The 18,202-nt window shown below is 36.8% G+C and overlaps 1 protein-coding gene across 1 annotated transcript in view; it reads left to right on the forward strand.

The window, feature by feature from the left end:
* Positions 1-18,202, forward strand: part of tyn (trynity) — a 93,382-nt gene that overhangs the window by 44,451 nt on the left and 30,729 nt on the right. Inside the window, exons 3-4 of the mRNA XM_034985338.2 lie at positions 5,190-5,273; positions 11,405-11,537. Coding sequence (XP_034841229.1) covers positions 5,204-5,273; positions 11,405-11,537 — 203 coding nt within the window. The 5' untranslated portion in view covers positions 5,190-5,203. The remainder of the gene's footprint in view (positions 1-5,189; positions 5,274-11,404; positions 11,538-18,202) is intronic.

Raw genomic sequence — 18,202 nt, forward strand, 5'->3', positions numbered from 1 at the left:
ATAGATGAAGACCTGGAGAGTGACATAGGCTACTTTTTATCCCGGAAAATCAAAGAGTTCCCAAGGGATGTTTAAAAGACCTAATTCTACGCGGACGAAGTCGCGGGCATCAGCTAGTCAAACATAGATTAATTATTATATTAAAATTGAAATTATAAACTTAGATGCAGGGCAAATACTTAGGTTTTTATAATATGTAACAACAAATAAATCGTTCTAGATCGGATGAACTAAACAAAGGCTTATATTCTTAGACAAACAAAAACGTTAAGTTGGGATAGATAATCCAAATTAATTGTACGGCCGTGACCGCTACCGTTCGTTGTGCCACTGACCGTTTACCACACGTCATTGTCCAGTGGCGGAGGCTGACTGTCACGGTCGGTAATTGGGGAGCGATTTGTCTATTGGACTAAGAGCCAGCGCGTCCCAAACCTTCCTTATTTTATAAAAGCTGAAAGTTTCTCTGAGTATCGTCCCCAACACTGAGAGGAACGTTTGTTTGCATCAAAGTGGCTTTGGGAGACAACAAGGATTGCCATGATGCTAAGTTTCTGGCAATGCATGACGTGATTTCTAATACAAAAGTATTATATACAATAGTATTATACCGAAGAAAATTTAAAAAAATAGACTTTATACTTTGACGTAAGATTTTTTAAACCTTTATTACCTGTTAATGTTAATGTTGATTCTCTATGTTTAAAATGTATACATTCTTTTTTGAACGTTAACGATATTTTTTAGCCATGATAGCCTCCGAATCCCCTACCTCTCAAATAGGAGGCAGACGTCTTGTCTGTTGTATAGAAGCAGGCGTTACTTTGCGGAAATCCATGATATACAATGAACCAAAAGCTAAATTTGCTATAATCCGCTGAAACAAGTCGAATCTGTATGGTGCAACATGCAACATGCATCGCCCGCCCTCCACTGCTAAACATACAGGAAAAGCCAGTCACCAGGCAAGCAATACGCGCCACCACCACGCAGCACCACACAAACCCCTAAAACACACTCGACACACGTTTCGCCTCGACACCGGAGCATCCTGGGCATTTGGTTCATTGTAGAGACGTCTTATCCACTAGGCTGTCACCGCTCTAAATTTGACATCATTAATAAATAAAATAATGAAAAGACGCAAAATACCGTGGTTTACTTTAATCTGACTTTAATGATAGGAAATTGTTTCCTATTCATCCATACAATGTATGATTTTCTGTGAAGGAGAAACTAAATCAACCTTATTGTACCTACGAACAACAGGGAAGTGATATCTAGGTTTGCGAATAAGCACATATTGAATCGCCGAGCCGCTAATATTGTGTAGCTTGTATGGGAATAAAATGTCCATTGTACGTAGAACCACAAAAGAAACTGTATTAAGTACCTACTGTCTAATTGTGGATAATCTTGCTTAGTCTTTCCCATTTGGTTCTGCCGTTATTCAAATACGACGATTAAGAAACCACCCAATAATCAAAACCGTTTTTTTCTTTAAACTTTTCGAACAATGCAAAATTTTTATGATTTCACATCACCTGTAATAGCTGGTTTGCACATTTATTTTTTGTTTATGAGGCGTAAGCTATCTTCTAATTTGATCTATTTCTTCAACTAACTGATATAATTTAATAGAAGATACGGGTAAAATCTTGTCCTGTAAAACACGTGTTGATTTATTTGCAATGTGTAAGGTATAAGTCTCATCACTGCCTTTTTTGAGCTTATTACTGTCATATTCTTTAAGGTGCAATGAGACATTATCACTGTGATATGGATCGGACTACTTGGAAGAAATATGTAGTTGCTATTTATCCCGTCGATAGAGTGTCCGTTGCTGGCAGTGTTTTTCTTTTAAAAAGTTCCCTTTATGTTAAAAAGGAAATCATCAGTTACGATAGAAATGTTTTTCTAATAAATTCCAAGTCCCATGCAAGTTCACCGTAAAATTGGGCAATTTGAAAGCGCATCTACACGGTGGTTGCATATACGTTACGGTGCTTGTACTTATGAGGAACGTCGTGACATAACTGTTACAGTAATGTCACAGCACATACTCCCATTCCAGTTGAGACCGCGTCGGTAATCAAGGTCGGTTTTTGCTGATACGTTATTTTGAATGAACGATACTTAGGAAGTTTTTTTTATATTATGGTGTAACATAATCTTAATTACATCCCCTTGTCTTAGTGCTATAGGTAGGTATACGAACATGCGAGTTTTCCATGCTAAATTGCTAATGGTTAAAAACTATGACTGGTGAAGAAAGAAGAACTTTTGCGGTGTTTGTAGGTGTCAAGCAGCTTAAAATTCATCATTTGATGGCGTACACTAATAGGCCTAAAAACTAGAGATCGCGATTCGTGAGTAAGTAGGTACATAATTTTTGTCGTAGCTTTTTCTTTCTCTTTTGTTTGAATATGACTTACATTAAAGTTAAAATAGCGGGCCGTTTTGGCAAGTAAACCGTGTTTATGAGGCGTATTAAGAATGTAAATAATTTGGCAGTTTGCAAAGCTGGTATGACGAGTCCTCTATCCTCAATTTCATGCAATTTCTCGGTCTCAAGACTGGTTCTCTATGTTTTCGTTGTCTATAACTGTGACTATCATTATGTGACTTATGCGAGACACGTCACACTTGATAATTGCGTTTCCACATTACGGCTCCGACACGCCCTGTTTCCCTCTGAACTTAACGGTTTTGAGTCTGCTATAATAATAATTCATTTCATAATGTACATTGCTTTTTTTGTTTACATTTTTTATAAATAAAACTTACTCGTAGTACCTACTATTTAAATCTTTAAGACTTCATTTAAATGCTGAATGGCTGAATTGACTAAAATCTCAAACCATCTACAGCGTTACATGCGCCTTCTTTTTAACCGATTTTCAAATAAGGAGGAGGCAATTTGGTGCGTTTTATTGATGTTTCATCTTTAGAAATGCTGAAAATAAAAGTCTTTGGAAAGTTATCACCATCCTAACCAAAAACGTGTGACCCATAACAACAAGTATCGAGAGTGTAAGAATAAAAAGAATAAGTATTTATATGCCAATGATGCCACTACAATTAAATCGTTTTACTTTCTTGTATCAGATACAATATATCTTCGTTTGAACGTTTTAAACAATGGTAACATAAAAGTTTCAAGCTAGGACGATTTGGATCAAAGGTTCCAATGGAAGGATATCTCGGCTAAGATTTAAGCTCTGATGTAGCAAGAATAACTGTTTTCACACCTTTCTCCTAATCTTTCTCGAGATTTTTTTCTATTGATGTAGGTACTTCCCTGCAATGAATATTTTTCGAACTACGATTTTTTTGTGTTGTAGAACTTTTAAAACAGAATTAATTTTTATCTTTTAAAATGGATGTGGAGTTTATCTTCAACCCACATATTATAATGTGGTCATAGGCAAGTGTGGATTAAATTGGATTCACCACTGTCTCTATTAGGCCATACCACAATGGAAGTACACATATGAAATACAACTGCGGTCACAGCAAGTTACTCTCACGCCTAATCGTTTTATGTCTACATTTACTATAATGTGAGTGTAAATAGCACGTGAGTTTTAGAACGTGCAAATGACTCAAAATTGTCATTACCGCGAAACCGTTGTATTGTATGCGGTTCGTTAGAGTCAAGTTTACCGCATTTGCCGTCTTCTGGCAAACATAAAGTACCAACATCAGTTGGTAGGTAGGTAGGTATTTATATTATTATATTTCTAATAATATAGTTTATATCCTTGCTTCAACGGAATGAAACGGGTTAATAGAGATATAACAGTGACTTACTTTTTCTACTAGCTACATTTAATCAGTTTTGAATCTTTAAAAGTTAAAAAGTCGGGCATTTGCAGTGGTATTCCATTATGGTAGGATTAGGATTGCTCGAAACTTGTACATAATTCAAAAACATAAATTTGGCTTATATTGGTGTTAGAAAAACCAAAAATTCAATACTTCTTAATCCAGAAACTATTTAAAAAATTTCGTATAGCAGTAGATTTACTTGCAAACACATGTATAAGTATAATTGTTTTTTGATACGTGGAAATATACTATTTTTTACAATTTTTTAGGTCAAACACAAGTGCAGGTTGTTCATGAAAAATAAATTTTCAAAATGTTAGTCTGGAGTTACTGAACATTATGTTTTGAAAGAAAGGATTCACTCATAAAAACTTATATAAAACGCTTTGAACAAAATTCGCCGACCATGAGTCTACTAATTTGAGTGTTATTGAATGTGTATGAAGTAGACCGTTACAAAAGCAATCGAAAGCTGCGATTCATTAAACATGCATAGTTAACAATGATTTCAGAAATTCTCAGTGTAAAGAACACCGCTTTACTTTCACGTTCATACCGATGGTCTTTCGTCCGCCATATAAAAAGCCTAGTGAAAGCAATATTGCAATGCAAAAAATAATGAAAATTTGTGTCACCGCTTTCCTGATGGTTTGTATATCGTGACCTGCATCTGCATCGCGATTAACACCTTAAGTAATTTACTTAAATAAAGAAAAATAAGCGCTACAATAATACTTACATTAAACTTTCTAATTGACTAATCAACAATCATAAATATCACTGATAAGGAGGCGTTGAAACTTGGTGATTATTAAAATTGTAACCCATTTGTATTTTTATTATACTTACCTACTTTAAAATATGTTAAGCAGGCAAAAAATATTCTAATTTTATCTATTTTATGTATGTGTACACGATCGCCAAATAATAAAGGTGTTTCTAACATTTTTTCGCTTTACGAGTATTGCTTACAAGTAGTATTAACCATACATCCAAAGAAATAAGATCAATAAATAAGAAATTATGTATTGTACCTATACATGGATATGACCGACAGGTTTGATATTTCGTACCGGTACAATGGCTTGTTATATGAACGTGTAGGTCCATTATGTTTATAAAAAGTTCAAAGTCAAGGCTCATATCGCTGACCGACTTTCGATTTTATTTATCGTCCACGGTATACAATTGAGTTTTTTAAATTGATGTATTAATAAGTAGGCTTCGTGCATTCTATTCCAAATAACTATAAACATTGTGGTCATGACAAAGTTCATAACTTTCGATTATAAAACCGTATAAATCTTTTTGTTATAGAGATGATTGATTAAGATTAAGTTTATTTTTATTTGTTTCAGGTTGAGGTGTCATTATGGGGGGCACATATCTGGGCCTAGGACGGATAGCAGCCTTACTACTATTGCAGTCGTCATTAGTGCTTAGTAAGTAGAACATATTTAAAGATAGCAACCTAATATTTTTTCTTTAGACTTTGTGTGCCTACTCGCTGCGACTTCGCAATTAGAGTAATATGTTTTTCTAAGGAAATGTTACCTTAATAGATTCTACATTTTTTGCAAGAAAATAAAATAAAAGCGACGTACAATCTAAAATCAATTTTTTCTAAGCTGACTGTAAAGATAAACAAATTGTTTCTTGCATAAAGGCATAAGCAATAAGTTATGTAGGTACGGTGCATAGGACGTTCTCATATAATATATTAGAAGACGTGATACAAATAAAAAATTCAGTGCTAGACAAAGGGCGACTAGGTACTTAATACGCGTTTCTCCAAGAAGTTTTTTGCAAATTGTTTACTTTTTAACCGAGTATTCTCCGCTGTGTTACTAGATTCATTGCCGAAGCTAATCACAATCTTCACGCGCTTCGATCAAATAAAATCGTAAACACTTGGCAATAACTGTGTATTCAATTATACACGGTATAATCTCTGTCCTATATTCGTATATCACCGTATTCACAACAAAGGCCCAAAGCATACACGATACTTTCAGCATCGGGAATTGGCGATTCGATCACTTCCCGGGTGCTAGAATTTTTACGATTGGACTCTTAACTAAACACATTAACAATTTAAGCTTTAGTGTGGGAAACTATGCATCGAATGCACGTTTAATTGCAACAGATTCGAATGCCAGTCGTAGCGATTTAGTGAGGCTCTGGCATACCGTGCTCGAACGCGACAAATCATCATAAACTGGAATAACTCGCTGGATTACTGGACTAGAATAATGCGAACCGGGCATAACATGATGCGGTATCCAAATTAATAAATTAAAAAATATACGGTGTCAACGCTTCTTATTAAGTTGACAGTGCGTTCGCGGCCTATCGGAACTATCATGTAGATTATGCCTAAAATTAGTCTATGGTCAGAATTGTACCTATATAAGAACTGTCAAAATAAACCGTTACATACACACACTCTCCGCTGAAAAGTACGTTGTTTCATTGTTCCTTCTCCGAACCTAAAAATTAGAAGATCTGCCTATCGGGTCTTCGGTGTTAGTTCAAATAACTAACATAGTGGCGACCGTAAACTGGACACCTGAGAAGGAAGAAGCCAAGCCATCCAGCGAGAGAATCATCGCCGTTGACGCCAGCCGGGACGCCAATCGTTTCGCAGCATCAGGTTCAACGCAAATCATCGTCGTTGACGCCAGCCGGGACGCCAATCGTTTCGCAGCATCAGGTTCAACGCAAATCATCGTCGTTGACGCCAGCCGGGACGCCAATCGTTTCGCAGCATCAGGTTCAACGCAAATCACCATCGTTGTAGCCAGCCGGGACGCCAATCGGACCGCAGCATCAGGCACAACGCAAGCAACCATCGTTGACGCCAGCCGGGACGCCAATCGTACCGCAGCATCAGGCTCAACGCAAGAAGACGTCTGAAGCCATCGCCGGGACGCTGATCGGACCCGCAGCATTTGGGCTCAGACAGAGGGAGCACTTTCTACGCCGGCAACAACGAGGCCGGACCAATATTTCAGATAAGTGTCCTATCCCACATAAAACACAACACATTCATCCAAACATCCATAATTCCATTTCACAGCCACCTAATTCATACATCCATTGCTCCATAATCATCCGTACTTCACGCACTATCCAAAAGGCCATACCACTTTGCACAATCAATCACAAAATTCAAAATTTGCACGTTATTCGTCACTTCATCCGTTACGCATTAGCCGTACCTACCTACTCATTACTTCATATTATCATAATTCATACGATTTTTAACTGGCGCGTGCACTTATTGGAGCTGCGCGGACGACTGGAAACCGGTTCATGTTCATCGGTTGGACGACAACTTCAAGCGACGTGCATAGGTAACGTACCTAGTCATAGATAGATATACGTTTTACTTATTATTTTGCAGCGATCTAGCGGCCACCGATAACAAACCAGTTTTTGTTCACCTACAGCTGTTATAATAACGCTTCAATATGTCTCTGAAAGAATTAATTATTAAACGCAGCAGCGTGAAAGGGCGCGTTACTAAATTTAAAAACTATATTTCTAAGATTAATAAGCTTTCAGTGTTAGATTCATTGGAATTAGGCGAATTAAAACTTAAATTAGGTAAAATTGAGTGCTTAGCTACTGAGTTTAGTGACGTGCAAGGTCAGATTGAATCTTTAAGCGGGGATACATTAGATGCCGAACTAGATATCCGCGAGGAGATCGAAAATGAATTAGACAGCGTGACTTCGTTAGCTCAGGACATTCTGTCGCGTAATTCGAGGATTCCGTGCTTTGAAGACGCGCACAGTAGTTCTTCGGGGCAAGAACGAGGCGTCTCACAAGGCATTGGGTTCAAATTACCTCTAATTCAAATCTCGAAATTTGACGGAACAGTTTTTAAATGGTTAGAATTTCGAGATACTTTCCGGTCTCTCATTCATGATAACGAGCACATACTGCCCATCTATAAGTTTCATTATTTAAACTCGTATTTAGAGGGAGATGCCGCGCGTGTTATATCCAATCTCGAAGTTTGTGCATTGAACTACAAGAAGGCTTGGAGTTTATTATGTGAACGTTATGATAACAAGAGGCAGCTAATTAGCAATCACCTCAACGCTTTATTCAATATCGAAACACTGTCCCGCGAATCGGAACAGTCATTGCGCTCATTAGTAGATAATGTAAATAAAAACTTACGTGCGTTAGCGAGTCTTGGCCAGCCTGTTGATAAGTGGGATAGTTTAATAATACACATGGTTAGTTCTAAATTAGACAGCCATACTAGTATGAAATGGGAGGAGCATCGAAACTCGCTAAGTGATATGCCGACTTTAGATCAATTTAATAAGTTTTTAAAGGAGCGTGCAGATGTTTTGGAATCTTTTAATCAAAATAAAACACAAAATAAGTATGTTTCGCCTATTGCCGCGCCAATCGCGAGCAATAGTAATAAAAATACAAGACATAATCTTTCGTATGCTGTTCAATCAGGGTACAAAAATACTGAGGAGCCCGCTGTGGCCACAGTTCAAAATTCAGTCGATGAACTTAGTGTGAACCTATCTAGGCAGGCTACTTCTCACGTCATGTTATCCACCGTGATGGTAGAAGTTCTGAACCCTCTAAACTCCAAGACTGAAGTCATTCGCGCGCTTCTAGACTGTGGAAGCCAGTCTAGCTTTTTGACAAAGCGCGTCAAGGAAAAATTAAATTTAGAGGCGATACCCACTAATCTCACCGTCGTAGGTATAGGTAACAATTCAAATAATCATGTTACTGAGAGGTGTTTGGTTAGGTTTAACTCATTGCAAGGCGACTATCATGCAAGTTTGTCTTGTTTTATTATGCCAGAATTAACGGCGAATATTCCAAAAATAAATATAGATTACAAGCTATTTAGTCTCCCCGAGAACATTCAACTCGCGGACCCTAATTTTTGCAGCCCTGCGCCTGTAGATGCGCTTTTAGGGGCCGACCTATTCTGGGATGTAATAGGTAACACCGTCAAATCATTAGGTGACGGAAAACCATATCTGTGTAACTCACGATTTGGGTGGGTTATTTCCGGTCCTATTTCATTAAATTGTGACCCTAAACAAATTAACTGCAATTTTTCATCAAGCGAGTCGTTCGATGATCGCTTAGATAATCAAATAACCAAATTTTGGGACCCCCAAAAAATATTATTAAGTAATAGCGAGAAGGGTTGTGAGCAGAATTTTAAGACTCACACTACTCGTCTAAAATCGATCGGTCGATTTCGTGTTAAATATACCTCTCAAAGATCCACCCGCGACCTTGAGAAATGCATTAATTTAAAATCGATCGACGCGTTAGGTAGGTCGAGCGTTCATTTATCGTACTCGAAGTCGTGGGTAGCTCCGGCCGGGAGGCCTATGACGATTCCACAACTAGCGTTATCCGCGGCGCAGCTCGCCGCTAGTCGTCACGTACCTACAAATCTGAAACCGGCAGAATGTTTCTCTGTTAACGTAGCTACTGCTAAAGGAAAAACTCAATTTTTAAATTCCAATCCCGTCATTTCTGACTTTGCAGTTGACGAACAAATAAATTTTTCTTTTATGTCTTTATATTCAAGAGAAATTGGAAAGGTTGGGATCAATTCCGCCAAAAACATTCTCATTAAAAGATATTTGGCTCATAATAATTTGGCTTTCGAGAAATTAAATAGTCTTTTTTCGCAAGTGGAGGCTATACTGAATAGTCGCCCCTTATATCCCATGACTTCCCCTCCTAACTATCTTTTCCCTCGTTCCCCAGGACACTACCTGATTGGACGGCCTCTGACTGCGCTGCCGTCAACGAATGTCGAAGACTTCAGTTTCAGCAGCCTCGACTGCTACTCGGGGCTCGAGAAGATACGCCAGCAGTTCTGGCGTGGCTGGCAAAGAATCAGCGAACTTCTACAGCGCACTACGTGGCCCACGAAACGAAAAGGGCTGAGCGTGGAAGATCTCATGCCGCTTGCACCTTGCTTCTCCAGACGAATTTGTTTTCTCTTAAACGACGTTTAAGAGGGGGGGAATTTATGTCAACGCTTCTTATTAAGTTGACAGTGCGTTCGCGGCCTATCGGAACTATCATGTAGATTATGCCTAAAATTAGTCTATGGTCAGAATTGTACCTATATAAGAACTGTCAAAATAAACCGTTACATACACACACTCTCCGCTGAAAAGTACGTTGTTTCATTGTTCCTTCTCCGAACCTAAAAATTAGAAGATCTGCCTATCGGGTCTTCGGTGTTAGTTCAAATAACTAACATACGGTAATAAATTCGCTGCTTCGATAGATTGCAAATTACGTAGCGATCAATACTTCAAGTATAGTATCTGATTCTGATGCCTATAACACGAGTGTACAACTTATTTTAGGCATCGGTGGCTTAACCTAATTTTGGTAATTTTGGTGAGCATCGATGCAAATCAGCAAAAAGCAATCTATTACTAAAACGCAATACAATCGCAAAATCCTAGATCACCAATGCTTAAAGTATCGCGTGTGCGTTAGCCCTAAATAAGCATATACAGCAGTCACTTAACACACAATACATGGGAGAATGCGACACAGGAGCTATTTGCACTTCATTGTGAAGATTGTGAATGTTTAGACAAACCCACTCGATTGGTACTCCATGTTCCCAGACTTGTCTGCTTGCTATTGCGACTAGCGGTTATCTGCACTTCATGAAACATATTTGCTTAAAACAAATATGAACTGTTTTAGCATTTAAACTATTTTGAGTGATATCTAAATATATGAAAGGAAAAGGTGACTGATTGGCTGACTGATCTATCAACGCACAGCTCAAACTACTGGACGGATCGGGCTGAAATTTGGCATGCAGATAGCTACTATAAGGGTGAAATAGGGGTTTGAAATTTGTGTAGTCCACGCGGACGAAGTCTCGAGCATAAGCTAGTCCAGTATAAATATAAATCTCGGACGGCTGAACTGACGCGTGTAGTCGGAGTATGCCTGAACAAAGGACATAGTCGCGACATCGCGTCGAGGAGAAACGAAGAGAGAGAGAGAGAGAAAAAAAGTTGGCATACTCGGGACTAGTCACGTGAGTTCAGCCGTCAGAGATTTATATTAATATGGACTAAGTAGATACATTCAAAAATGAAAACGTAGATTTTCCGTTTTACCTACCTTCACAGCCTATACCTTACAAGTTACAACTTATGAATGAATGCCCGTAAATTCGTACGAGTGGACTAAGATTTTTAAAAAGTAGCCTATGTCACTCTCCAGTTATTAACTATGTTTATGCAAAAAAGTCTGATCCATCCGTTGCGGCGTGATTGAAGGAAAAATCAACAAACACACTTTCGCATTTACAGGGTTCACGCTGTATGTTTGCAAATTTAGTCACGATCAGTGTAGCGGTTGGGTCGTGAAAGGGTAACAGAAATAACAGTCATATTCTTTGAATCTAACTTGAATCAGTTGATAGGATTTAAAGAAAACACTGTTATTTTTACAGTATAGGCCTCCAAAATATTAAGTAACGTGCTTAATGAGTTTATGAGCATTAATAATCAATTTGTTTCAGGTCGAATCGCATTCGAGAAGCTGACGGATGTCGATTTTTCGGGCACTGCGTACTACACCGTGCGAAACCTCTCGCTCTACGAGTGCCAGGGATGGTGCAGAGAGGAACCAGACTGCCAAGCCGCCTCTTTTAGGTATCTAAACTGATTTTTATCGATTCATCACCATCATCATCATGATCAACCTATTGCCTCATACTGAGCACGGGTCTCTTCTCTACCATGCCATCTTAACCATTAACGTAACAACAAGACTCACGTCTTTTTAAATAAATTAATCGATTCAAATAAACAACACATCTTTAAAAATTGATTAAAAACTTATAACTATACATTTAGATAGCGTAATTATTCGAATCGATAGTTTTAATCGAATGTTAATGTTATTACACTAACGCAGTTCACAGACATCGTTTAGTGAATGATTTATAACAAAAGTAGCAACGAAAGCAATCATAAAAGAAATCGTAATTATCAAAACTAACATGAAAGTTTGCAACGAGAATTTCTAATCAAAATGATGACTTGTCATTCTGTGAGTGATCACAAACAACCAGCAATGTATCGCAGATATCTCTGATCACGTCTAACCTAAATGTCCGAGATAAGATCCGATTGACGTGAGGATTCACTAATCGCTGGACATCAGGGAAATCAAATCTGATACGTAAGGTCGGGACTCGAGCATCGGAATGTGTGTCAGTCTGCCAATATCAAGACCTTCGCACTTTAGGCATCCCAATGACACGGTCTCTGCTTTATTACAATGTGTTTCTCGCAGCCACAAACCGTGTAAAAGCGGAAACCAACACTCGCTCCAAATTGGATAACAGTAAAAGTGATCGCATACGTCTTCAATAGATTATTGCCTGCATTTCGAAGTGGATTTCATGACTATTGGCGGTTTGAACTCATATTCAATTGAATATTATTCACTGATTTTCTAACGGCGAACGGCATCCCATCGCCCGCAATTACTTAGACGGAGAAATTTTCGCTGCACGGGTAAGTTTAATGACCAGATATTAATTATTTCTTATTAGAGAAAATCGTGTCATGCCAAAGAAACTTTCATTAATCTATAGCCAAATATTTATCTAGGAAATATGGAGTCGTTAATTCAGTAGATTGATTAATGATGAGATTAATAATAAATATTTTAAATATCGAACATGCAAAAGAATTTATAATTACATTTTAATGTTAATGAGATTTCAAGAGGCGGCATTAGATCGAACACATTCATTTACATAATGTTTTAGAAGATTATGATATATTTTGCGGATGTGTTTGGTGAATCGATGATTTTTCAGTTATCGTTATGCAAGTTTATATGTCTTAGAAAACCGTTAAGGCTCTTTGGCTGTACTTTTATCTGATAATTTTATAGCTTTAGCGGCTGGATAGTAATGGACGTATGCTATGTTTATGTTAATTAACATCCATTCTCGCTGATGATGAGTATGCATCATATCTAAGAAAATACTAATCTCTACTTATTTTTTTGCATATATTATCATATTATCATTGATGCATGGAGATAATTTTCGGGCATAATAATGTCACTGTCGCAATCAATCAGCAAGAGCTGCTTCAAGCCGAGTCTTCTCATTATGCATACCAACTTGCCAGATCGTTTACCGACAAAAAATCTAATTGTGTTATACTGTAACCTAACAGTATATTGCCACATTCCTTTAAATCAGTCTGAACGGGATCGATATAAAATAAATTCGGTAGGTATTCAATTCAATTATCGAGATGGAACTTTCCCGCTTCTAATTTAGCATTGTACCAATACAACGTATCTCGAATCAATCTGTCCAAAGAAAAAGCGATCTGACAATGGAACGGAACGATGCGATACCTATTAACAATTGCTAACTGTTCCCCGCAGTGCCACTACGTTCCTTCAGAGATAACGACCTTTACGGCGCGGCGGCGGCGGACGGCGGCGGCTTACTGGAATAACGCACCGTCCTCATCCCATACATTATGATAAACTGTAACAGTTTCTTTGCTTATGGGAAATACAGCTGCTTATTATTTTTTCCGCCCCGTATGGTAAGGTTATATGGGGTTTTTATGCTGAAGTAAAATTAATACACATATTTTTTTTAATATGCGTTGACACTTGGACAGTATTTATTATCTTATTACTTTTTTAAAAATTAAGTATTTCATTATGTTTAAAGAAATCCTTAATTATCTTAATAATCTAAGTTATCTTTCTACAAAGAATTGAGGCGAAATATTCCAAAAATATGCAGTACTAGACTCGAAAGCTCTAAGAGGCGAAATTGTTGGTATTTCAAGGATCGTGACCCGTTGTCTTCATCGTGATATCAGGACGATACCATCTCTATTTTCTAGTGATGGACGTGGGTCGCCTTTATTGATTTCATGCAAGATCATTTATCAAAATTCTGCATCAAGTTTTTGTGTACAATAAATTAATTTTATATAAAAAGAATAAAATAACGATTAGAAAAAAATAATTAAGTAAACATATCATACTAATTCAATTCATAGTTCATCTTGGACAATGTTTCCCGTTTCCTATCAAATAATATTTAAGTGAACTGTAAAATGCGAACAGTTTTTAATCAAAGACATGTTTTCGTTGAGTACTCGGTCTTCGGCGATAAGAATAGATGGTGCGGTGACAAAAACTTTTAATTAGATATACGAAACATGTCCGTGTGGAATGATCCAAGAAAATCTAACTGTAATAATTTCTAAACATAATGATTTAAAGTACTTAGGTATTTAGCGCAAATAAGAGCCAGTGCTCATGTCATTTAATGAGGTAATAATATGCAATAACGATATTAATAAACGCCCAGATCGAATCTATATGCATAATATAATTGATTACACGTAAAAAATAATATTATTCATAGCACATTACAATAAGATTAATCGGATTTTGATTAGTACCACGTAGTTAAATATGTACGTTGTAGCAATTTAGCCGTGTTTCCATTATGCAAGTTTTCGGGTGCTGGTCACATTTGTGTGCAAGTTACTTGCATTAGAAACATGTTTGTTAGAGTATGCTTCTTGTGTGTAAGGATTTACTTACCCCTTCCAAGTAAGACCTTGCTTACGAGCAGGTTGTTTGCGCCAGAGCTAGTGAGCCAAGTTGCTATTTACTTGCATAAATTTGCGAGTTTTTAATAATAATTCAAACTTACATTCATGTTTCCAGTACTCACGTTCTATGCAACTTGCATATTGGAAACGCGGTTTTAATTACTAACTTGTACTCTGTAATTAATTCTTCCCGGTGGTGTTGGGCGAGCATTCTGCATAGCCAAATCACACAGGTACAATAGAAGGACAATGCCTAAAGATGGAAATAGGTCTAACAAGAAAGAAAGAAAAAAAAGCGTGCTGATTTTGCCAATGAGCTGTTAAAAATACTAGCGATAGTAAATATTTTATAATTATAACTACATTACCATATTACATCAGAACTGAGTAGACTTCAAAAACAGTATGCATTCAAACTGCAGTAATTTATTAGAAAACACTGGTCATTAATTCATCGGCCGATCAAAACACATCGAAGTGTTTAGAGAGCAAGATGAAATGCATCGATATGCCCGCTACTTTACAATTTCAGCTTTGATTGATGCGTCGTTTAGAACGCTCAGGCGCCGGTAATGATAGCTTGTAGTAGCCCGGTTCAGAATTAATGCATGATGTATGTTGTTGAGCTTCTCATGGGGTATATTTGCTATGTCTGTCCATACATATACATTATACAGGCATTATATATAAAGCCATAAAGTTTTATGACACGAATATTGACAAAATAGTATGAGGTATCTAGTTAGTTTTTTTGTTCAAGATTCTGATACGGTGGTTAGTTAGTTCCTTAACAAATATTGTGCATCGAGTAAGTACGCAAGTTTACGTTACTACTCTACTACTAAAAAAAAAAAACCTTGACTTATGAAAGCGGAGGCCGTTATTGAATCTGTTTAAAACTGAAGAATAAAAATCAAAATATTATGTTCAAGAAAGGAACCAATCTTTAATATCCTAAGAATTTACACATTAAGCATTTATCGGTTCGATAATGCAGAATAACATAAGTAATATTATATCATACATAGTTCACTTTAAAAATTTTACTTTACGATTATCACAGGTTAATTAAAAGAAACTCATATAAATATCAGTCACTTTTAAGTGTTAACATTTTTTTTAAGTAGCTGCAACAGCAAAGATAAACTCCAATGTCATTAGTCCATGAGCTTTGTGCATTAATCATATAACTTTTTCACTGACGTGTTGGTATTTTGTTGCTGCACATTGCATATAGCCGAACTTGTTATGCTATGATTTATAATATGCTTTGAAAATTAAGCAATACGTCTTCATACTAATTGCTTACTTGATTTATATGAAAGCCGTTACAAAGAGAGCAAATCACTACAAGATGCCACTTGTCTGTCTTCCTGTGTCGCGGCTACGTTCATCCAACGATACCTAGGGCGTGTAACAAGGGTTTGCCTATTGTACGATCCAAGTATGCTTTTCTCTTAGCACTATCCTCTTTCACTCTTTCTAGGTGTCCAAGCCAACTGAGTGGCGATTTAGTCCGTCCAGTTATATTAGATTCGACTTCTCCTAACTAAAGAGCATGGTGGCATCAAGCCACGGTTTTCCCGTCTGACTGTCCCAGGACCTTCCAAAATTATTCGTTTTAGCCAATTACTCAATTTTTGTTGTTGTTGTAGTTGTAGTAGTTTTTACATCAAGATTGTCTGATCGAATGCGTAGCAATGTCCGTGGGTCATTCAAAAGATATTTATTTTAATAATTTTATAGCCGAAGCCCGAAACCTTAGGCGGTGAAACCGAAACCGAAGGTGAAAAGCTTAGTAGAATTGTATAATTTAGCGAGCATTGAATACTTTTTGCTTGCTGTTCTTTCATTCAATTGAAATGGGTATGACTGTATGAGAGAAAGTGAATCGGTATGATTAATATTCGCTTGCTTTCGTCCTTGACCGGCGACGATGTACAAATTGGATACAACGAGGTCATAACTCATAACTTACAACTATTTTTATAGCCTCTTTAATTAATATTCATGCGAATGAAAGTAAATATTTTCACTGTGTCGTTTTGTTAATTGGTTTTTAAATATGATATGTAAACGAGGTATATTAAATGAATAATCATACTGTAATTTTTTGATATTTCTTTTGTTATACATTAATTGGCACACACTTGATCAGAATCACACTGTGACGTGGTGGGCTAAGGTGACACCCATTTGCCTAGAAGATGATTTTTACTCTTTTCAAAGGATTACAGGAAACACAGATCTGGGAAGGACATTTCAAACCATTATGGAATGAAGCTGTAGAGCGTTTTGTGGATGTTGATGGAATATCGACGATACAGGAATGAAATCCCGCCCGTCTTGCGATATTATGGTAAAAATATGAAGAGCGAAAGAGATTAAAATAATCCTGAATACTAGATAAATTAATAATTACACTATTCTTTGATTGTAGCTATTCCAATTTCTAGGTTCAAAATGTTTTATTCATAATATACAGCGGGATATAGGAGTTAATGGGGATAAAATATGAAGTATCAAGGTTATTTCCGCAGCATATTACATAATAAATTACCTTAGGATTGATTTAAAGCGTTCCTGTTAGCAACATAGGCTGAGAGATAAATATAAAATATCAGGTTAGAACGGTAAATAGCGCCGTTACATAGGCTGTAAGTGTAACGCGCGATCTGGCGTCATTAAGACGAATGCAAAGGCATTAACGCGAGTACCCTTTTATATAAAGAAATTGCTGGAACACCTATCATTCACATTATGTGGGATATTATACACGTGATGAAATTGCTTCACCATCTATCATTGACATTGTAAGAAATAAATGTAAGTAATATGACACGAGATTGTAGCCTGTAGGTTTTTGCTCATTACCATAATATGTTTGTATTGGTAAGTTGACTTTGAAATTATAAGAGAGATGTATTTATGATAGTAACATTATGATGGCAAAAAAAATACTGTACAAAAAGTAACAATTGGGGTTTTATTTTTTAATGTAAAACTAAAAAAATAGTTAAGTAGGTATATCACAAAGTAAATAAAAATTAGAATTTATCTCTACAATTCTGACAGCTTTCAGGAAATATTTTTAGATTGCTTCAAACGAAAACCGAGTAGGGTAGATTAGGTACAAACATAACACTTTGTGCCTTTAGCTCTAGTGTCTGGCTATTAATAACTATTTTTTAATTAAATGAATATAGCCATATGAAAACGTCTATACTCGCAAATGTGCATTATATTCATTTTTATTATATTAGGTACCAATTTGTAATGATGGACAGGCCCTGACTTCGATCGGGTATATAGGAACATTCTCCAAGAGACACTTTCTAACAATTGGTATTTGCGAATTTTAAACTTTCATAAAATATTAGAACTGGCGAACGGTGGCATTATGGTGCAGCCACGATATTCAGAGATAGTCTGAGACGTGCGGATTCATCCCGCCAATTCCATAGACTCTACAAATTGTAAAATTTTATAAAATCCACAAGTACTGCACTTTTGGACTATTTTGCATTAGCGGTTTTAAACATACAAAAGCATCGACTTCATACTTTTAGTATATTATTATGGATAAAAAACCTCTATCAATTGATTACTAACATAACGTGTAAACTCCCGAATGTGCAGACAGCTTTACGCGTCCGCGGTAGCCGGTTGAGCTTCCCGGTGCATTGCTCTCTAGCTCGTCTAGT

Source organism: Maniola hyperantus, chromosome 4, assembly GCF_902806685.2.
Source record: "Maniola hyperantus chromosome 4, iAphHyp1.2, whole genome shotgun sequence".
NCBI lineage: Eukaryota > Metazoa > Arthropoda > Insecta > Lepidoptera > Nymphalidae > Maniola > Maniola hyperantus.